Here is a 22,930-nt window from a genome sequence, read left to right on the forward strand (position 1 = left end):
AAACCATCCATATGCTCTCCATGTCGCTTATGCCCTAACGTCAATCACCAATGATCAAAAATGTTTCTATCTGAGGTTAGCTAAAGTCCCTTCATGTCTTATCACTTCCCCATCAAGGAATTAAGAGAAAACAGTCTGTTATAAATTCTTGTGAGTGCCAAACATAAGATATATTTATAGAACAAGGGAAGAGTATATTTTCCCTTAGGTATCCTTGGTTGACATAGAAAAAAACTTTGGATGTAGACTTTAGAAAATTAACCTTATCAAATTTCTGCTTATGACCCTTAAAGACTCTCTCTCTCAAAACTTGAGTAATATAGGGGTACCTGGGTGGCTCAGTCGATTAAACATCCAACTTCGGCTCAGGTCATGATCTCACGGTTTGTGGGTTTGAGCCCCGCGTCGGGCTCTGTGCTGACAACTAGCTCAGAGCCTGGAGCCTGTCTTTAGGTTCTCCCTCTCTCTCTGACCCTCACTTGCTCACACTGTCTCTCTCAAAAAAAAAACAAAAAACCTTGAGTAACATAAAGAAAAACAAGACAGACATGCATATATATACACATATATACTGAGCATACATACATGAATCTCTACCTATTAATCAACGTAGATTTAGATAAACATTTATGTGTGTATATATGTACATGTGTGTGCACATGTCAATATATGTGTATGCATGTGTAGATACATGTGTTATGTCTGTAAGAGTATAGATGCCAAATGTTTGTAATGTCCAATGAGAAAAGCAAAAGTAGCAAAGTCTTTATTATATACATTATTTGTGTAAGCACATGGGCTAGAGCTGAAAGACAACAAACACATGCACTACCTATAAATACAAAGCTGGGATAATATTAGACAATCACTATGTCCCACGCTACCCCGACATCGGTGGATCATTTTCTAATGCTTTTTAAATCCAACAGCATTGGACTGCTTTGTTTCTTCTAGTTTTGTACATTACTCTATTGGTCCTTAATAAAGCAGTGCTAATAATTGTGCCACCTCTCTTTAACTAAACGAGAGCTAAAGATCAAGGAAAGTGTTATATCCTCAACTCCCCCCCCCGGACCCCCACCACCATCAGTACATGGCAAAAAGTAAGTGCTAAATAAATTCTCTTTTAACTAATGAAATGTCATATGAATGGATGGATGGATGGATGGATGGGTGAATGGGTGGAAGATGGATGGATGGATGAATGGATGAATGGATAGATGAATGGATGAATGGATAGATGGGTGGATGGGTGGATGGATGAATTAATGGAGAGATGAATGGATAGATGGATGAATGGATAGATGGATGGATGAGTGGATAGATGGATGGATGGATGGTTGGATGGGGAATGGAAAATGGCCTATCTCTCTAAGAGACCTCATCACAGAGGTTGTTCTATTCCCTTCCATGTAGAAAAAAAGTGTTTGGAATCCAGAAGCCCTGCTCCCAAATAAGGCAAGAAGTTCTGAAGGATGAGAAGACAAATGTTGGCCCATTGTCGCTATGCTGAGATACCAGGGGAAGCTCCCCTGTCCCTTTCAGATGAATGCCTTCTTTTGACTAATGCTTTCAATCCTTGGTGCTAAAGGCCTATGGAGAGGAGCAGAGCGCACCACAGCAAAAGTGGAATCATGTTAGAGAAAATGGAGTCCCTGAAGGTCCTAGAGCTCAGCTGCCTATCTCTGGGCAAAAGAAAAGTCCAGCCAATGGAAACACAGAGTAGTTCCATGGAGCTGTAACTGTTTGTAAGGCACTTTCTTTGGCCCCTATTTAGTGTCCCTCTTCCTAAAAAAAGCAAGAATTCCATAAAACTTTTTATAAAATTTGTTATTTAAAGGCTCTCAACTCACCAAAAAGTAGCTTATCTTCCTATACAGAGCTTAAAAATATCTCTACAAAGGCAGCTCACAGGTCAAGTAAAATAGAAAACATTCCTGGTCTCACTGAGTCTCACAGTGAGACTGAAATTCCCAGTCATGGGAAATTCACCAGAAAAAGGTTTCAAACACACTATATCATCTCCCACATTCAGGTGCAGTCACAAGGAAGATAATCGGATGTGAGGAGTTGCAAGGGATTAAGAAAAAAAAAAGGACACTAAGTTAATTAGTGGTTCGGTAAGTCTACTACAAGAAACCACTTGATAGGCATGATGGAATCCTATTCTTTATGTAAAGGGGAAAATATTTATAGCACAATGGATGGGTTCATCTTCATCCATCAGTGATTGAAAAAAAATAAGCAATTCATAAGTGAATGAAAAATTCAAGCCTTGATTGAGAGCAAAGCCTATCTTTGCTCCTTTGCTTTGGATAGGAAAGAAATTAAGCAATAAATTGAGATGGGACATTTCCATTTGGAAGCTGCAGCGCTCACAGAAAATCTGAGCTCAGGACCAGGGCCTTCCGGGGACTGACTGCCAGGATCCGGTGTACCTGGACTGTTCTGATCCTGTCTATCCCTCTAAAACATCCCTGAGGTGCCTTCTGATAACTGAGGGTTAGCGAGCAGCCCCTGGCAAAGGAAGGCAGTGCAGGGTGTGGCCAGCAGCCTCAAGTTTTGTTCTGCAGCTTTCCTCTCTTCAGAATGAAATTGGGTTCACTGCAAATTCACAAGCTAATAGGCCGGAAATATCTGGCAGCCAGGACAAGTTCACTGACAGGTCTGGGAGCAACAGCCCAGCCTTGGTCCCCCAGGAAGAGAGTTCACTATATCCAGCTCTTCCAATTCCACATTTGGTCTAGGCCACAGAACTCGGGCAGGCAGCAGAGGCCAGCTAGATGGCTCCCCCTACTGGTAGATTAGCTCAATCCCCCAGATCTACACCTCCTGAATGGGATATTTAAAGCATCTCACAGAGCGGTCTTCAGACTTTCATGGGCCCCCATAAACATCTTTAAAGAAAATACTTCAGAAGATCTCTGGGATTTCAGCTTCTTCTTCTTCAGTAAATTGGGGGAGTGGAATAGCAAAGCCTTCTTTGCCTTTCAGCCAGAAAGTTGTTTGTTCTCCTTTGCCCTGTGGGAGGCAGAAGAGAGTACTGGTGAGTCAGAGGAGGAAAGGCTGCCTGTGAAGTGCGGCCTCTGGGCAGACAACTCAGTGTCCCTTGCTTGTTTACTGAAAATGTTGTTTCTTAGCCAAAACTGCAAGTAGGCAGGAGCTGCCTGAGTGAAGGAAAGGCCTCATTATAGATGACAAACCTTGATTTCCTTGGGCTTTGCTGATGAGCCTAAATGGATCGTCAGCAATGCCCTAGGAGGTGAGGGTAGTTGAGACTGAATGTCCCTGTAAAGGGAATATTTAAAAATATTAAAATATTAAAAACAAATTTAAAAATAATAAAAATAACAATAAAATCTATTGAGCTCTTAGGATCAGTAGAGTGCCAGGTGAAGCACCTCATATAGATGTCCACATTTAACCCCTGCATCTACCCTTTGAGAGCAATTTTGTCACCATTCCCATTTTACTGGCGATAAAATCAATCCCACAAATCAGACAGCCAGTGAATATTAAGACACAATTCAAAGTGAAGTCTACACCTTTGCATTTTAGAAAAATCTTCCTCTTTCCTGAAGTCTATTGATCAAATACAGCATGCAAGGTCTAGGTTCAGCAAACTGGGGAGTTGATGGCATCTCCTCCCCTTCCACTTCTTTCCATGAACCCCCATACCCACCCAAACACCTAACATCATAGTAACTACCCACCACTTCCACCATGAACATCTCCAAGATGTTCTTGAGAACATCTCAAGAGGAGAATCCATCTCCCACATCACCAAAGGCCCACGTTATAGGGAAAGGTGAGAATATTATCATGGTGTGTTTCAAACAAGTTGGACAGAGGAGAAGGCAGAGGGGAAGGGAAAAGATATTTAAATGACTTGAGAGGAGATCCTAGTGCCCCCAAATCAATGGGCCTCTGTCTCTGCTCTCTGGGCACTTTAGAATCAGAAGGGACATAGGAGGAAATGTGGGCATGGTAATTCCTGAGCTCGTACTTGCTGTCGCTTTGTGAAAGAATAGATTGGTGTATTCAAATAGAAGCCAGGAGACCATGTGTGGCCAAGAGAAAGGAGACATCCCCCAAGGGGTTGGTCTAGGTGGGAGCTGAGGTGTTTCCCATCATAGATTCCATGTTTGACCATTTGAGGGAAGTCTTCCCTGAGGGAAGAAGACCTGGCAGCTGCAAAAGTCTCCACAGGGACCTTGGCACTCTCCACACATCACAGCGCAGAGATAGACCCATCCCATCAATTTGCTCAACGTCTCCATCAGAGACACAAATGGGGTAGGTAGGGGGCACCAAGTTGGTCTTACCTTGACCGGAATGGTGCCTCTCTTTTGCAGATTGTATCCTCCCAATGCCAGCAGGCTGGCTGCAGTGCTCTGAGAGACATGAATCCGGAGAGCTGCCATAAACCAGTTATTTCCTAGTTACTACCTTGGCTGTGACTTCCATCTGGGGGTCAGTGGGCAGGGGCTGCTGTGGAGAGGGAATGCTGCATTGCTCACATTCTTAGGCTGCCAGCACCTCTTAGGAAAGCAATTCACAGACAACCTCTCTGAAGTCTGGGACTCCTGGGGTGGGACACCCCCAAACATCCAGACATTGTTCCAACATTGTTTGTGTTGCTCAGACTTTGACGTGCTTAGTTTAGAAACAGGAGGCATGACTCCATATGCAAGCTGGTACTCCCCATGGACGGAGGTCTGCTAGGCTCCCCGGGTTCCTGGGATGGTACCCGAGCTGGGTCACATCACTGAAAACATTGTTCACAACCAGCGCTGCAACTAGAATCAGGCTTCGAGCCTACATTTGGAGCTCCCACTTTCAAATTTTACTCATAAAATCTTGACTTACAAGTTCAAGGGGAGGTTTAAATCAGTGTTTGAGACTTAGCAGATTAGCCGAAACAATGAAGTAATCGGAAGAGAAAATATTTTTGTATGTTTTTATATATTGTGGAAATATTACAAATTCAAAAGAATATTAACCTAAACGTTTTGAAACAAATCCCCTAAGTAATTTTTTTCTAGCTGATAAACGTCTCAGCTCATAAATAGCATATATTGTCCAGCAATAGTAAAGGAATATGATATCCCCCGGAGTTCCTGGCCATAGATTAATTCTGCATCACCAAAACTATACTCTGCATCAGAGATGGGCAAATTACCACCCTCCAGCCAAACCCAGCCCACCACTTGTGTTTATAAATAAAGTTTTATTGGAATATGGCCCTACCCATCATTCATATGTCATAAATGGCTGCTTTCAAACTACAGCAGTAGTTAAATAACAGAGACTATGGCCCATAAAGCCTAAAATATTTACTGTCTGGCCTTGTACAGGAAAAGCTTGCTGACTTCTGCTCTTCCTTTAAATAATCTTATTATATGTGTACCTGACTGTCTAGAATTGAAAATCTAGGAAGGAAGTGGTCGTGTGTGTTCTCATAGAAAGCACTGTGCAAAACTGTGTCTACAAAGTTTGTGATTGATGTTGCTGAAAATGGGTCTTCTAATAATACCCTCTGGTTAAAGATAGGGGACTAGAGGGACAGTGACAGTGAGTTTGTAAAGTGCTGGAAACAGTACTCACGCAAACTGCTGCTTTCCATTCTGGATGCCATGTTCACAGTGTCTCCGAACAGACAGTACCTGGGCATGGTGATTCCCACCACCCCGGCTACCACAGGACCTACAAAGAGAAGAACAGCAGGGCATAGCCAATCTGCATTTCCCAAGGGCTGGACTCCATGACACCATTAAGTCAACAAAGGCAACTCAACAAATACTTAAGCGCCTAGGCAAAGCTTGGCAATACATCTTAGGGTCTGCAAAGACGTAACCTACAGAACCCACAGACTTCTGGTGGAAAACAACACAATCAATTACGATGAGCTGAATGTTTGTAACTCCCTCCCTGGTTCACGTATTGAAGCCCTACCCCTCAAAATGACGATATCGGGAGGTAGGGCCTTTGGGAGATACTTAGGTTTAGATGAGGTTGTGAGGGTGGGGCCCTCATGATGGGATCAGTGCCCTTATGAGAAGAGAAAGAGACCACAGGGCTCTCTCTCTTTCTCTGCTGTATGAAGACATAATCAGAAGGCAGGCTTTGGCAAGATAGGAAGAGGATTGTCACCAAACCCTGACCATGCTGGAACCCGGATCTTGGACTTCCCAGCCTCCAGAACTGGGAGAAAAGAAATATCTGCTATTTAAGCCACCCAGTCTGTGGTGTTTTGTGATAACAACCAAGCCAAGACAGAAATTAATGACAGTGGAGATGGGGCACTAATGCTGATTAGGGGTCGGGTTTTATTTTAGTCAAGCCTTGGAGGACAGGTAGGAGCAGATCTAGCTACATAACTTGCAGGGCCCAATCTAAAATAAAAATAAGGGACCCCCTCATTACAAAAGTATTAAAGATCATAATAAAGAAAATTAATACACTACTATTGTATTAATAATTAAGAAATTAAGACAGAAGAGCATTAAACCAAGTGCTGGCCACTTTTGCACAGGTCATTTGCCCACGAATTTGACAAAAACCAGACCAGATCAAAGGGCATTTGATGCAGAGAAGAGGGGGGATGTATACTGGTATAACTGTCCTGCTTTTTGGTCTCCTCCTAACTTTTGGTTCAGTACCTTGAGTCTCTGGGTGTCTTTGCTGTCACCAAGGAAGCTAGCTAACTAGAAAGACATGTGCAAAGACAACGCACCCTTTTGTTTCCCTCGAAGATGTTACCTTTCAATTTCAGGGTCCTAAAAACCTCAGACCTAGGACTTGAATCCAGAACAGCCTGCTGCTGTATCTGGACCATAAGGCCACCGGCCATCAGTGCTGCCTACCTGTGTGGATGCCAATCCTGATCCTGAGCTTCTCCTCAGGCATGTGCCCAATCTGGAAGTGGACAGTGGCACTGAGGAAGTGCAAGGACATCGTGGCAATCTCGTCCACGTGCTGGATTCCATTGAGGATGGGGAGTCCGCTAGCCACCATGTATGCATCCCCAATGGTTTCAACCTGCAAACAAAGCAACAGAGTGGCCTTGTGTCTCCATGAAAAAGGCTGGAGTAGGGAGTGGGGTCAGAGACCAAGGCCCCCCATGACTGAGCCCCGCTCTGATGGCCCATACTTTGGAGAGTCATACTCTCTGACCCCGACTCCATCTATGGTCCAGCATTTCCTCATGTTTCTGCTCTTGTCCTGGTTCTTCCATGAAGCCTTCCTCCCCTGAGCCTTCCTATGCACAGTCACTGCTTTCTCCTCTGAAATCTGATAGTGGTGGTGACCATATTTCCTCAACTCAAGTTCAAAGCCAATTTAAACAGGCAGCAGAGTAGGAACTGGGTAAATCTTGAAGATCACATGCATTCATCAAGTGGAATTCATTGTACCCAACCTGAAATGCCTTCACCCCATACAATGGCTCTTTGATACACTTATACATATGTATACATTATACACATTAGCAGAATCCAAAGATGAAGTGATAAAGCTGGAATTTCAGGCACTAGCCAAGCAGTAAAAACACCTCTGTCTACTGGTCACCCTGGACTTACACAAAATCAAGCCCATACACAAGTCTGATTGCTCCTGGGCTACCTCTCCCCACTGTGGGTACATCCTTTAGACATTGACACTGATTTAGTTTTAGCTCATGCAAAACGTAACTGAGAAAATACTGTCACGAGGAAATCCCAGAGGAAGCCCTTCTCAGCTGAGCAGCTTTTGTTTTGAGGAATGCGTGATATCTTTGAGATTATACACACCGCCTTTTCTTTCACCCTTAAACAGACAATATCGGGGTGCCTGGGTGGCTCAGTCGGTTAAGCGTCTGGCTTTGGTTCTGGTCATGATCTCACGGTTTGTGGGTTCGAGCCCCATGTCGGGCTCTGTGCTGACAGCTAGCCCAGAGCCTGAGGCCTGCTTCGGATTCTGTGTCTCCCTCTCTCTCCAACCCTCCCCTCCTCGCACTGTCTCTCTTTCTCTCTCTCAAAAATAATAAAAAAACATTTAAAAAATTTTTAAAAAGCAGAGAAAATATCTGTGGGGAACATTAAGAGATAACCATTCAGGAAATGTCACTGGGGGGTATGACCATACTGTCCCCCAAACCCCCCACCCCCGGGCCACAGACAGAGCCCTGTAATCACGGTCAGAGCTGGTGCACCTGCGGCTGTCCAGGAACAGGCGAGCTTGGGCACCCGGCAGTCAGGATGTGGCCCCATCAGAAAACACCTAAAGCAACCATCACCACCACCACTAAATGAAGCTAAATTTTTCGTTGCTTCTATCCTTTCCTAAAAAATCATTTTTTCCGTAGTCATGCGTACTCACAAGTAGCACTAGGCAGACATTGTCATTTCAGCCAAAATTCTGATTGCCTAAATTTAGGTAAACCGTCTTCACCTGCATTGCTAAGGATCACGGTAACAGCAGTGAGACTCACACAAGGTCCAAAAACAACCTTCAAAGGGGAGTAAATAGGAGTGTCTCTGAATCTGAAGGAAATACATTCTGGAGGGAACTGGAGGAATTAGCCAGGAGAAGGTCAGTGCCTCTTTAGAAATGTGTTAACAGCCAGAGAAAATAATGGAAACAAGGAGCAACCAGTGGTTATTGACAAGAACGTTCATCTGTGAGTAATCAAGCCCTTGCCCAAGAAAACAAACAGGAATAAAATATTGACCTTCTGCCATGAATGGAGATGGACCTGCAGCGTGAAATAGAGCCCTCCTGGCTCGCGGCTCCGGCTGGGTCCATCCGCACTCACGCCCCGGAGTCGGTGGACAAGGAGCGTGTTCCCGCACCGCCCCGGAGCCGGGTGTCTCACCTTATACACATCATATGTTTTAATGATGTGATCAAATAAGCTGTACAGGTCGTTAAGCAGCTTTACAACTTGCAAGGGGGAGCTGAGAGAACACAGTTTTGTGAATCCAACAATGTCGGAGAAGAAGATTGTCGCAGACTCAAAATGTTCCGGTTCCACGGACTTTCCAGAGATGAGCTGTTCTCCGATGAAGCTGAAACCAGAGAATAGAGATTGGTTTTGAAAGGACTCTTACTCATTTTGCCTCCTACAAACCCCTGCAAAGTCTTTTTGATAGGTCCTTTTGCTTCAGTGAATTAGATTTTTGGTCAACAAAATCCATCATCTAAAGGGATTCTTTTGACACCCATTTCTCTACTTGGATTTTCTCTAAAGAGATGTCTTAATTGGTGGGTCTAAACTGGCGGGGGGGGGGCGGGGGGGGGGGGGGGGGGCAGGTCACAGAAGTGCCTTAGCAATAAGGATTTTTCTCCCTGAAGGCATCTCACTTTTCTCTATTGGTTATAGAGTTTGATGGTAAAGATTCAATCTACAGATGTGGAAGCAAAAGTGAGCATCCACTATCCCACAAGTCAATACCTTTGCTTCAATCATCCAATCTCGCATTAACACCTTCAAATCCCGAACTCCACCTCTTTGTCAAGACACGCAAGAAGACTGCAGGAATTTTAAGCAGATGCTTCCGTCAAGTTTTTAGACAGTGTACAGGTGGAGTTAGAGCCAAAAAAATGAAGCAAGTTTTGAATCTGAAGTCATGGGTGCATATTGTATTGTGCAAACTCTTTGGAGCACAATCTGAAGTACCAGGAAACTAGCAATTAATCAGACTCATGAGACTAGAGCGCCATCTAGTGGTCTATCCCCCATTGCTGCATCTACCATCTTCCTGTAAGAGACATTGTCTACTCCTGTGAATTCAAGGGCCTCTATCTCCTTCTACAGGGTGTACCAAATTGCCTGCAAAATTCTTGACTCATTTAGAAGAACCTGATTTCCTCTGAGGAAAAGAACAAAAAAATACATGAGGCCTCTTAGATAATGATGCTATTGTTTCCTGGGTCCTTTGTCAAGGCCCCCAGTGCTTTGGAATAAATACCTTGGCGGCATTGTGGACAGAAGCCTATCCACCTTCCTCTTCTCTGCCATCAGCTGGTTGGTCCTCTCTCCCACCACATCCTCCAGGTGACTGGCATACAGCTCCAGCTTGCTCACCATGCTGTCTAGGATGCTCACATGGCTTTAAAAGAACCCCAAAATGAACATCTTTTTCCAAGAACATTAAGGTCACAGTAGAGCACAACTTCCAGCTATACATTCCAAGAACACGTGTATCATCCTTACGGTTTCCTACTTAGGGGCTGTCAGTGGACAGCAGTGAAATGACAATGGCAGTGAAGCCATGGGGCAGGACAGAGCCCGCCCCTTACCAGCTCTGTGATCCTGATCTGCACCCTTCATTTCTCTGGGCTTCAGTTTCTTCATCTGGAAAATGAGGATAATAATACATACCTCACAGGGCTGTTCTGAGGATTCAGGGAGATAATGGCTCCACAATGCCTGAGGTCATGTCTGGCACTCAGCAGGCACTCCGCAGACATGGCCTTCACTGGCCCTCCCCCATTTCCCAGAATGCACCATACCATCATCAGGATCAGTCAAAAATGTAGATTTCAGGATAGGTCTTTTTATTTTTTCCTGAACAACACAATATTTTTTCCTGAACAACATATAAGGGAGCACTTCTAGATCCTGTAGGCTCTTATTTTAGAAGGGTCTTCAGAAAAACCATTTAAATTCCCCATCTTTCAGATGAGGAAACCAAGGTTCACATAGGAAATAGACTTGCTTTAATATTGGAGACTAGATTTTTTAAGTAAAAGTCATGATTGACCCAAGACATCCTATTTAAAACTATTTCAATGGGGAAAATGCAGAATACAGGGCTGTTATGTTAAGAATGCGTAGCAGAACGGCCAAGTTAGGAGTTGATGCCAGAATTCTGCCAGAATTTCAACTCAGGCTACTTCTCACATGGCCGTGTCTGCCTGTGTTCAACGTGTCGAAAGATGACACAATGATCCTAACGTGACCCAAGCTACCGCTGGGGAGATTGTTTGAGAGGCATGAATAATTCAAGCTAATGACTTATTCTAAGGTTGGCAGATAGTTTTTTATACCACAGTCAAACCCCAACTGATGAGTCATGACCTTCAGAATGCTGGTTTGGGACACATTTTGAGGTCATGTCAAAATTCCCTGGGAGAGAGAGCCTGGATTGATTAGTGATATCTGGAATGGACAAAGGAGGACAACGATGTGCTGCTGTCTGCTGCATTTTTGTATCATTTATAAAATAAAGGGAGAATTTATCACTCTACTACTTTGCATGTGGCAAGTAGGTATATGACGAACAAATGAATGAATGGATAAATAAATGAATGAGTGGAGGAATGAATGAATGGGGTGAGCCACACAGAACCAGTCACAGCCATGTAGTTTTAAAATTCTAATGGTTAGGGGCACCTGGGTGGCTCAGTCTATTAAGCATCTGACTCTTGATTTCTGCTCAGATCACAATCTCGCTGTTGTTCATGAGATCGAGCCTCATGTCCGGCTCTGCGTTGACAGTGTGGAGTCTGCATGGGATTCTCTCTCCCTCCCTCTCTCTCTGCCCCTCCCCTGCTTTTGCGCTCGCTCTCTCTCTCTCTCTCTCTCAAAATAAATAAAATAAACATTAAAACCATTTTATTAAAAAAATAAAATTCTAATGGTTCAATGATTGGGAAAAAATGTTGCACATCTAACTCACCCTTTGGAACTGGATTCTCGTAAAGTTTTCTTGATGGAAGAGAAAGTGGGCCTTTTTTCTGGAGATTCATCCCAACATGTCCTCACCATGGCCACGATCTTTTCATTGCCCTTCTCCTCTGACAGGGAAGGTCGGAGTGGAACTGAGGCCCTGGGGTCTTTGATTCGGCTGATGATTTCTGAAATTCATTTGGGGTGTAAGTAGCCAAATGTCTCAGCATTGGGGCATCTAGTATGCTTCCCTTTAAACACAGGTGCTCTTAAATCTGTAAGTTGAACTTTTAGGTAAATTGAACAGATTGAAATTTCAGAGAAACACGATGATTTCCTAAGAAATCATCAAGATCCTCATGGAAAATGAAGAATCCTACTATATAACATATCAGAACCTTTCTAATGAATCTGGTTTTGGATTCAGTTGTTTTTCTTCCAATAGAACTTTTCTTGAAGTAAAGCAGATCGCTATGAAACGTCAGGAGTGTATAGCATCTGGGGCGGGAAGCCCTCAAAGTACACCTTTAACGATTTGCATTCCATATAAAATGTCACCTAACAGTTATTTTAACAAATAATAAAGGTCACCATGACGTGCTACCTCTGTGTCCACGTTGGCAAACCTATTTTCTTCCTCCTGCATCGGCTTCTACGGACGTTTGTTAAACATTCTGCTAAACCACGTTTTGCAGAGGAAATAATAATTTGAGAACAACGTATACATGTTTTGGCATAAAAATACCATGGGTTCAACAACACGGATGAATCTTAAGAACATATTACTAAGTATTAAAAGGTAGTCTGAAAAGGCTGCACACTGCATGATTCTGTTTATATGGCATTCTAGAAAAGGCAAAATTACTGACACAGGAAACGGGTAGGATACTGTCAAGAGTTTGGGGAGGAGAAGATGCTGAACAGATAAGTCACCAGGGATTTTTTTTTAAGGTGATGAGGCTATTTCATAGGATACGTGACACTGCGTATTTGCCCAAACCCATAGAACCTTACTGTACAGAGAGTAAACCCCAAAGAACACAAACTTTCAACAATATCAGTTGGGGGGTTGGACAACCCCAAGATAGAGGCAAACTGTGACCAAAGAACCTAACTGTATTAGAACTGTATGGCATCGCCTCACTGAAGGGGATGTATTATAATCATATGACATCACCTGCTGACTTAGGCCCTTCGGAAATGACTGAAGACCACATGACAAAGCAAAAGGACCCATTCACAATCACTATATTCTAGTCGGCAAGATTGGGGACAGAATTAAAAAGTACTATACCCATACCCTGGGATTGGATAAATAAATAAATGAATGGCAGACAGTGGGAGCCAGGATCTCACTGTTAGAAAGGGAGGTTGTGGTTAGAGATGGGGTCACTGGAATAAATGAACTGTGTGCTGGTAAGAGTGTCAGAGATGTCATGACCTCATGCTTAGCTTAGTATAGCACAGATGGACAGATGCAGATATGGGAATGTGTAGACACTGAGGTTAGTGTGTACACGCCTTTCCTTGCTCTGTCCACAGAGAGGGGCTAGAAGCAACACCCCAGGAGCGATGAGCACAGCCAGCATCCAGGTTGTGGTTTCTAATATCATCCTCCAATAAAAAAGAGCCAGTGTCCCTGAAGACATGGCTGATTCTAGGACTGAGGCAGGGAAATACAAGAGGACCCTGAAGCCTCTCATGCCACCAGGAAGCAAGGAGCTACTAAAAACAAATCAAAACACAGCAATGGGCTTATATCAAAGGTACACAGAAGCCAATTGAAATGCAATGGGCAGAGGTAAAATAACTGGAACAACAAAATAAATAAAGTAATATTACATTACAATTCAGAGGATACAATATACAGTGAAATATATGACATATAAATGTACACATTTATTATAATATAGAGATGCATGATAATATAATACAAATATAATATAATACCAATAATTGAATAAATACTTAAATGAGAGAGAAGAGACAAACCTCCTGTGGAGAAAAATCCCAAACAGTTTATGTAGATATTCTCCATTCAGGGTAGTCGAGCTCAACACTGCACCCCTTGTGTGTGGGCTTCACATAGTGACTTCTTTCTTAGAAGGACAGAATATGAAAGAGGGACCAAGGGTGGCTCCACACTGGAGAACGCTGGCCAACCTCAGTCAGGTCAATGTCAACAGTCATGTTGGTCAACGTGGTAGTCGACTGATAGTCATGTTGGATGTATGTACCCTTGACATGACATGACAAACATGACAATTTACCTCTCTAGCCTTCCTCCCAAGGTGTAGAAGTCCAGTCTCATCATAAGAAAGAAAAATAATCAGACAAATCCCAAGTAAGAAACATTCTACAAAACACCTGGCCAGTCCTCCTTGAAAGTACAATGTCCTAAGAATTAAGGACAGTTTGAAGAACATTCTTGAAGAGCTTAGACAGACATGATAACTAACTCAGCATGAAGTCCTGGATGGAATGTTGGGGCAGAAAAGGACATTGGGTTGAAAACTAAGGGAATCTGAAAAAGTATGGTCTTTGCTTAATAATAATAATAATAACAAATACAAGTTATATCACTATTGAAAATTATTTTTTGTAAATGTACATGTTGTGTTCAAACGCACATTTTTAATACCTAAAAATAATCTGAAGAAATATACGTAAGAAAGTACAATGGGTAATTGTGTTTTACATCCTAAACGAAGTGTAATCTGAGACATGGGACAACATTAGTTTTAAAAGAAGTCACTAAAGAATTACTATTGCGGCATCTTCTGCTCTCTTATATTCAGCTCTAAAAAATACCATGAGTGAATCAATAAATTGACATAAAACTCTGAACCACACGCTCGAACACGTGTTTATGAGCTAGGAGCATGCAGCCATCCCATAATGCATGACCATCCACCAGTCACTCTATTGTCACTGTTCTTCTTCAGTGTGCATTAGAATCAGGGTGGGGGGCTTCTTGAAACACAGATCCTGGGCCCCACAGCTGCCAATTCGGAAGGCCTAGAGCCGGGCCTGAAAATTTGCCTCCCTACTAAGTACCCAGGGGACGCTGATGCTGCTGGTCTAGGATCGCACTAGGCTTCTCGAAACTGGATCTTCAGCATCATCTGGGAACATGATAAAAATGCAAATTCTCAGGCCTTGCCCCAGACCTACTGAGTCAGAGGCCCTGAGGGTGGGACCCAGCAATTCTGTCTTTTTCACAAGCCCCACAGGTAATCCCGAACCTAACTAACATTTGAAAACCACTGGTCTAGTGTGCACGGGGCACAGATATCTATTCAGTCCCCACCGCCAGGACTGTTTGTAGGGAAGTATGAGATATTAATGGAAGTGTGTTTGGCCATAAATCAGGTGCACCTTGTACTTTTCCTGATTGCAGGCCTGTGTATACATAGGCCCATATGGCCAGCTTTCACTGAACTTTGTGAGCATAAGGCTGCAATGAGGGGCAAATATATCAACTGTGTACAGTCTCCCCCCCCCCCCGCCCCCACTCTACCTGGAGCAACTGGATGGCAGCTAAGCTTAGCGAGTGAGGCTGGGCTCCTGCCTGGGCTCAGTCTGGGAACATCTGAGTAGCTTCTCAGTTCCAAAGTCAGTTGCACTTGGATTTGAATGACCCTTTTTGGATTAGTCTCCCCTCTTTTTCACTTGGCCATAAATTAGAAACTGGAATCCGCTTTGAGAGTAACTACATACATTCAGAAAGGATCCTGGCTTGAAAGTCTCCAGGGAATCCATGGCGATCTAATGATGAGACCTGAGGCTAGCCATTGGGAATGTGCTAGAAAGAGTAGGCACAGTGATAAAGAAGAAAAATCAGGAGAGAAAGGTGGGCTGAGTTTACTTAGCCACGGACACACTCACTCCTCCCTAGGCTAATTCTGAGACAGTGGTTCTCAACATGGGTTGCACGTCAGAATCACTTGCAAATGCTGACGTCCAGGGGGCCACCCAGGTCAATGACATTGGTACCTCCTAGGCTGAGACCAGGCATCAGCAGTTTTTAAAGATCCCCAGGTAATTCCAGGGCACAGCCACGGTAAGAAATAACAGTGCTGGGGATTACACCTACTACACTTTTGTTTTTTAATCAATCTTGATCAAATTTTGCTTTATGTCCCCAACTTCTCCCCTTAATTCCATGACAGAATGTATGTTAAGAGACAACTCGGCAAAAAAATGAGCCTGAATATATCCTATAAAGACAGCTGGGCAGCATTTATATTTAAAAAAATTAAATATACTTAAAACACATTTATCTCTTCAATTTCATGTCCACAAAGATAGAAGGCCACCCACTACAGCAACTGTAACAGCAAAGAAATGAAAATCAACCAAAATGTGCATCAACCAATAATACATAGCATATCCTTGCAATAAAAATTCTGTAGTCCTTAAGAAAGAGTGAGGTAAATTTGTGTATACAAATATGAGAGAAAGATATCCAGGCAGAGGGAACAGTATGTGCAAAGGCTCTGGGGTAGGAATGTGTCGGGCATGTTGGAGGCACGTGAAGGTGACCAGCATGATTGAAATGAGCAAACCACAAGGGATGGAATGAGGAAGATGTACTAAGCTCAACTTTGTTTCTCAAAGAGATACGTCCATGTCCTAATCCCCAGAACCCGCAAATATGACCTTATTTGAAAAACAGGTCTTTGCAGATATAAGTAAGTATCTGGGGTTGAGGAGGTCATTTCAGATTTCCAGGTGGACCCTAATCCAATGACAAGTGTCCTTATAAGACACAGACAGAAGAGACATATACAAGGAGGCAATGTCAAAGTGAAGGCAGAGATTGGAGCAATGTGACCACAAGCCCATGGAGTCTGGGCCAACCACCAAAAGCTGGACGAGGCTAAGAATTGACCTTCCCTTAAGTTTCTAGAGGAAGCACAGCTCTGCCAAACCTTGATTTTGAACTTCTTTCTGCCTTACAGAACTGCAAGAAAATACATTTCTGTCCATTAAACCCAGCAGGTATGTGGTTAACTTAGTATGGCGGCCATCGGATGCTAATAGGAAGGTCACAGAGGCCCGGTTAGAGGCCTTTGGTGGTCCCATCAGTCACCGTAAGGGCTTAGTTTTCATTCCCCAAACGGGAAGCCAGGGGAGGATGCTGTGAACAGAAGTGACATGACCTAACTCATTTTCCAACAGGATCACTCTGACTGTTATAATAGAGCAAACTATGTAATTCTGAGCTCCTTGTTTTTATAAGCAAACTGTAACTACTTTTTTTAATTTCAAAAAAAGAACGTAAACTTTAAGAAGGAAAAACAATGGAATAAATAATAAATTAATAAACACTTAATAAAAAGCAATCACTTAAAAGCTAGCACTCCCCCCACCCAAATTAAGAAATAAAAGCTAGCCCACATGACCAAAGCCTGCTAAAGAGGCTTTTCAGCTTTACCATCTGGCATCTCGTCAAGGTCATCAAAAGGCCCGTGGCGCCGCTGGTGGATCAGCTCCGTCATCAGGATGGCAAAGCTGTAAACATCTCCCTTTGGGGTGCCCGACCAGGGCACCTCCGGAAGCCGCAGCAGCTCTGGGGCCGTCCAGTAGAGCTCTGCAAAGCAACGGGGGTCAGGAGGGAAGCATGGACTGGGAGAGACAACCCGGAAAAGTCACCCCTCTTTCTCAGGAAAGCACAGGGGAATCGAAAGTATCCAGCCCCCGAGAAATCTGCCTTAATGGTGCTTGACTTGTAGAGCAAAAAGGAGTCCATGAGTATGTGAATACGGAGAGAATAAAAAGAAGGACATGCACTAAGATGTTAACTGTGGTTAACACCTGATTGTGCATTATAAGAAGTTTTCATTTTCCTTCCCCTTTCTGTGGTCTACATTAAATTTTTTTAACATTTATGTATTTTTGAGAGACAGAGAGAGAGAGTGGGGGAGGGATCGGGGTGGGGAGACCCAGAATCTGAAGTAGGCTCCAGGCTCTGAGCTATCAGCACAGAGCCTGATGCGGGGCTTGAACTCACAAACCGTTGAGATCATGACCTGAGTCGAAGTGGGATGTTTCCCCAGCTGAGTCACCCAGGCATCCCTGTATTGCCTACATTTTAAAAACTGACTTACAGGGACACCTGGGTAGCTCAGTCGGTTAAGCGTCCGGCTTCAGCTCAGGTCATAATCTCACGGTTTGTGGGTTTGAGCCCCACGTTGGGCTCTGTTCTGACAGCTAGTTCAGAGCCTGGAACCTGCTTCAAATTCTGTATCTCCCTCTCTCTCTGACCCTCCCCTGATCACACTGTCTCTCTCTCTCTCTCTCTCTCTCTCTCTCTCTCTCTCTCTCTCTCAAAAATAAATAAAAAGCATTAAAAATTTTTTAAATAATAAAATAAAAACTGACTTACAGAGGTACAATTCATAGAATGTAGAATAAACCATTGTAAAGCAAACAATTCAGTGTTATTTAGCAATATTGTGCACCAACCACCCTATCTAGCTCCAAAACATTTCCAGCGCCTCAGAGTAAACTCCTGTTGCCATTAAGCAGTTTCTCCCTGTTTCCTGTACCCCCAGCGCCTTGCAAGCACCAGTCTGAATTCTGTCTACAGATTTCTATGTTCCTGGTATTTTATATACCTACGTATATTTGTTGCTGTGAGGTTGATGGGTTTATTTCATTGTAGGTTACAATCATTAAAAGAAAATATTTTGGGGGATGGGGAAGTAGAATGGCTACTAGCTGGTATTCAGAATTTCCCCTTTGTCTTTCTCTGTAAGGCACCATCCTGTCCTGTGTTACAGAAACTCTTCACATGCGCACAGCAAAGCTGCTGTCAGAAGCCTAGGGATACGTGCGAGGTAAGACTCAAGACTACTCGCTAGTTTGGACAAGTAGGAAGAGCCTAGGAAGAGTTCTAGTCTGTTCATATTCAAAAAAAAGGTTAGACTCCAGGCAGAAGGTCTTGTCCTGAGATATGCATCAGAATCACTTGAGAGTTTTTGTTTTTATTTAATTTTATTTCACTTTATTTTTTTAATAGTTTATTGTCAAATTGGTTTCCATACAACACCCAGTGTTCTTCCCCACAAGTGCCCTCCTCCATCACCACCACCTCTTTTCCCCCCTCCCTCTTCCCCTTCAACCCCCTGTTCCTTTTCAGTATTCAATAGTCTCTCAGGTTTTGCATCCCTCTCTCTCCCCAACTCTCTTTTCCCCTTCCCCTCCCCCTGGTCCTCCATTAGGTTTCTCCTGGTCTCCTGTTAGACCTATGAGTGCAAACATATGGTATCTGTCCTTCTCCACCTGACTTATTTCACTTAGCATGACACCCACGAGATCCATCTATTTTGCTACAAATGGCCAGATTTCATTCTTTGTAATTGCCATGTAGTACTCCATTGTGTATATATACCACATCTTCTTGATCCATTCATCATGTGATGGACATTGAGGCTCTTTCCGTGTTTTGGCTATTGTTGACAGTGCTGCTATGAACATTGGGGTACATGTGCCTCTGTGCATCAGCACTTCTGTATCCCTTGGGTACTTTAAATGTTGATTTATTTAGTTTTGAGAGAGAGAAGGAAAGAGGGAATCCCAAGCAGGCTCCGGGCCATCAGCATAGAGCTCACCATGGGGCTCGAACTCAGGAACTGTGAGACCATGATGCAAGCCGAAATCAAAAGCAGATGTTTAACCGACTGAGCCACCCAGGTGCCCTGAGAGTTTTTAAAAAACAATACAGATGCCTAGATTCCATGTTCAGATTATCTGGGGTGAGACACAACCACCTACATATTTTGTAGAGCCTCTCAAGGAATGCCAGAGCAGTGAGAGGATGGAGAACTACTGAACTCACATCTTTAAGATGCCTGCAGGGAAACCTGAGTGGCTCAGTCTGTTAAGCGTCCGGCTTCGGCTCAGGGCACGATCTCATAGTTTGTGGGTTCGAGCCCCATGTTGGGCTCTGTGCTGACAGCTAGCTCAGAGCCTGGAGGAGCCTGCTTTAGATTCTGTATCTCCCTCTCTCTCTCTCTCTGACCCTCCCCTGTTTGCGCTGTCTCTCTCTGTCTCTGAAAAATAAATAAAAAACATTAAAAAAAATTTAAAATGCCTGCAGAAGTTGCGCTCTGAGAACACAGGGTGAAGATGCAGTGGGATATAGAGGGCGAAGGAGAAAGACAGTGACTTGCTTCAGGCCACCCAGACTGGCGAGGGTGAGACCTAACCTTCTAGCTCAGACATCACACTATAGACTCACCACCCTGGGGGTTAATTTTTTTTCTTCTTCCTTGAGTGAATAGAACAACCACGCACTGTCAGCTCCAGAGGAAGGCCCCCTGCAGATACTCGTGAGTGAGCGTGAGGAAACAGAGGTGGGGTCAGGTGCCCTGTTACCACTCTGCTGATGGCTAGTGGGTGCCAGATCTGCCAGTGCTTACCCGACTGGTCTGTCGGTTGCTCATTGTTTGCTCTGTATGTTCGGCCGTACTTGAACTCCCACAGCCCAAAGCCTGTCAGTTTCACCTGCATCCGACGTCCACCAGGCAGTTGGAAGGCATCAGGTTGCCATGGGACACCAGGGGGCTCCTGTGGAGGAACAGCATGCCCTGGAAGAGTGAAAATAAGCAAATGAATTAGAGTAGGGGCCAACAGAATCTGCTGGAAGAAAGAGACAGTAACAGGTGGACAGAAATGCAGACCCAGAGGAGGGGACCCACCTATCTCTATGTTCATCTGTTCAAGAACCACTAACATAGTCCCTTGCCCCGGAGTCAACCTGGACAGTGTCACCCAAGTAGGGGAACCTATTTCCAGCTCCCCAGTGTGGAACCATGAAGGCAAGGGCAGCCTAAAATAAATAAGCTTATATAAGCTAAAGAAAATAGAGTCTGACAAAGTTGGTCAGAGAGCAAGTTACTTGATCCCATAAGCCTCATCTTCCTCATCAAAATGGACCTGACAATGATCCCTGCCTCAGAAGGAGGTTGTGGAGATTAAATGTAATAATGTACATGAGACACCAGACATGGTGCATGACACAATGCAAATACTCACATAAATTATCTTGAAAAATATGTTTAAAAATGATAAAGAATATCAACATGAAAACAACACGATGTAATTACGAATATTCTTTTAGTACCTACATGTTGTAAGTTATATTCTATTCCTACGTACATATAATGATTCTATTCTATTCTGTTCTATGCACTTAAGGGTCCTGTTTGAACGCTTTGCAGGGAAAAGCAATAAAATAATGAATGTTGAAAAATTCTCATGTCAGGGGCATCTGGGTAGTTCAGTTGGTTAAGCATCCGACTTCAGCTCAGGTCATGATCGCATGATCCGTGAGTTCAGGCCCTGCGTCGGGCTCTGTACTGATAGCTCGGAGCCTGGAGCCTGCTTCAGATTCTGTGTGTGTGTGTGTCTCTCTCTCTGCCCTCCCCCTCTCACACCTCTGTCTGTCTCTCAAAAATAAACATTAGAAAAGAATTTTAAAAAATTCTCATGTGATTTATAGTGTTCTTAAAGGTTTATGTCTACTATTACTATGCAATAATAAAGTACCATTATTTATGAAGAAGCCCAGAAAGAACACCAGAGTCAGAAGGTATACATCATGTCTCCACTTTACCACTCAGTCTTTTCAACAAGACACTTTACCTCACTGGGCCTTGATTTCACCATCTATGAGATAGGACTGTCTAGATCCCCACCATTTGAAAGATTGCCTGGGGCCCAGGAGCACCAGCATTGCCTAGGAGCTTGGTAGTAATGCAGTCTTTGCCCCTGACCAGACGTACTGAATCAGACCGTGCATTTTAACCCAATCTCCAGGAGATTCACACACACACACAATCTGAGAAGAGCTGGCCTTCTCTATTGTCCCACATCTTGGCCGCCCATTAATATCACCTGGGGAGCTTAAAAAGAAAAGACCAATGTTTGGACCTGAACATAAGACCCTATATTAGCTACAGATTATATGTGGCACAAGCCAAGCCGGATGGTAAGGAACCCAAAACAAAGCAAGAGAGTAATCAGAATGGAGAAAGTGTGCCAATTATAAGAGTTCCCTAAAGGAAGTGAGTCACGAAGGCAGAGAGAACATCATTTGGCAAGGGGACTAGAGCACAGTGCACAGATCTTTCCATAGGCAGGGAAAGGCTTTAAAGCAGTACCTGGAATTGAGGCGGGAAACAGGTATTTGGGGAGGCTAGATAGAGAAGAGATAAATTTGAAAATGAGAACAGTCACATTTGAAGCAGGATCAGATTGACAGATGTTTGTATTTCTCTGAAATTTCCAAGGGCAGACCTGGAAGCAATGAAACGAAGGCTAAGGGGACAGCGCTGACTGCATTTTGGAAGAAATCGTAACAGTGCAGGGAGATAGGGGGACCCACTATTTGTGATCCTGGGGTCTTTGTTTTCTTACCTTCCTTGATGGCTTCACTATAAGACATTTCTGTAATATTTACTCAACATTTCCAGTCTCTCGGACTTGAAATATGGATGCAAAGTCTCTATAGATCTTTGATCTGAATCTCTGAACCACTCATTTTCAAACAGTGTGAGAGCTGGGAGAGAGCCAGCCACCTCAGCATGTCACAGTATGGCGCTGTCACGGAGCCATCTTATGCGCATCAGCCCAGGGCACTGAGGCGCTCCTTACACCTGCCTCACCCAAGAGGTTTCAGAGCAAGAGCGAATCAAGGGTCTCACTGGATACTTTTTTTTTCAAGGTTATCCTGCTAACCTTATGTGGCATCCATTCTAAGTTCCTTACTTAAACTAACTCGTGTAATTGCCCTAGTGACCTTGTAGGAGCAGGTGGTATTATCATCAACATCATTTTACAAATAGGGAAAGGGAGAGTTGAAGAAGTTAACCTGCCCAGGTCACATCGCTGGCCCGCCATGGAGCAGGGCTGGGAAGAACTACAGAATAACTACAGTCCAAGACCCAAGTCCCTGCCCTTGACCGAGTGCACAAACCTCGACTGATGAAAGAAAGCTCTAAAGGGCAGAGAGTGAGGAGGAATGAGCATTGGACCAAAACCACCAGGGTCCATGGCGATTCACACTGTGATAAGGATCTGTAATGAACAAATAAATAACAATACGCCTTTCAGCACTTTGTACGATGCATTGTACAGGGCGCTGTACACATATTATCACAGTTGGTCTTTCCGAGACAGATTAATATTCCCATTCTCTGTTTCCCAACAAGGAAACTCGTGGTTTTAAACTGTTCTGAAGAGTGAGGGCAGAACTGGAATATAAAT

General features: G+C 43.8%; 1 protein-coding gene across 1 annotated transcript in view; it reads right to left on the bottom strand.

The window, feature by feature from the left end:
* Window positions 1–2,913: 2,913 nt before the first annotated feature.
* LOC115276369 (guanylate cyclase 2G-like) overlaps window positions 2,914–22,930 on the bottom strand; it is a 42,404-nt gene continuing 22,387 nt past the window's right edge. Inside the window, 10 exon segments of the mRNA XM_029920386.1 lie at window positions 2,914–3,021; window positions 4,326–4,417; window positions 5,608–5,706; window positions 6,867–7,041; window positions 8,855–9,047; window positions 9,951–10,091; window positions 11,664–11,841; window positions 17,094–17,249; window positions 20,083–20,178; window positions 20,181–20,250. Of these exon segments, the coding sequence (XP_029776246.1) occupies window positions 2,914–3,021; window positions 4,326–4,417; window positions 5,608–5,706; window positions 6,867–7,041; window positions 8,855–9,047; window positions 9,951–10,091; window positions 11,664–11,841; window positions 17,094–17,249; window positions 20,083–20,178; window positions 20,181–20,250 (1,308 nt within the window).

This window comes from Suricata suricatta, chromosome 2 (genome assembly GCF_006229205.1).
Source record: "Suricata suricatta isolate VVHF042 chromosome 2, meerkat_22Aug2017_6uvM2_HiC, whole genome shotgun sequence".
In the NCBI taxonomy this organism is placed as follows: Eukaryota; Metazoa; Chordata; class Mammalia; order Carnivora; family Herpestidae; genus Suricata; species Suricata suricatta.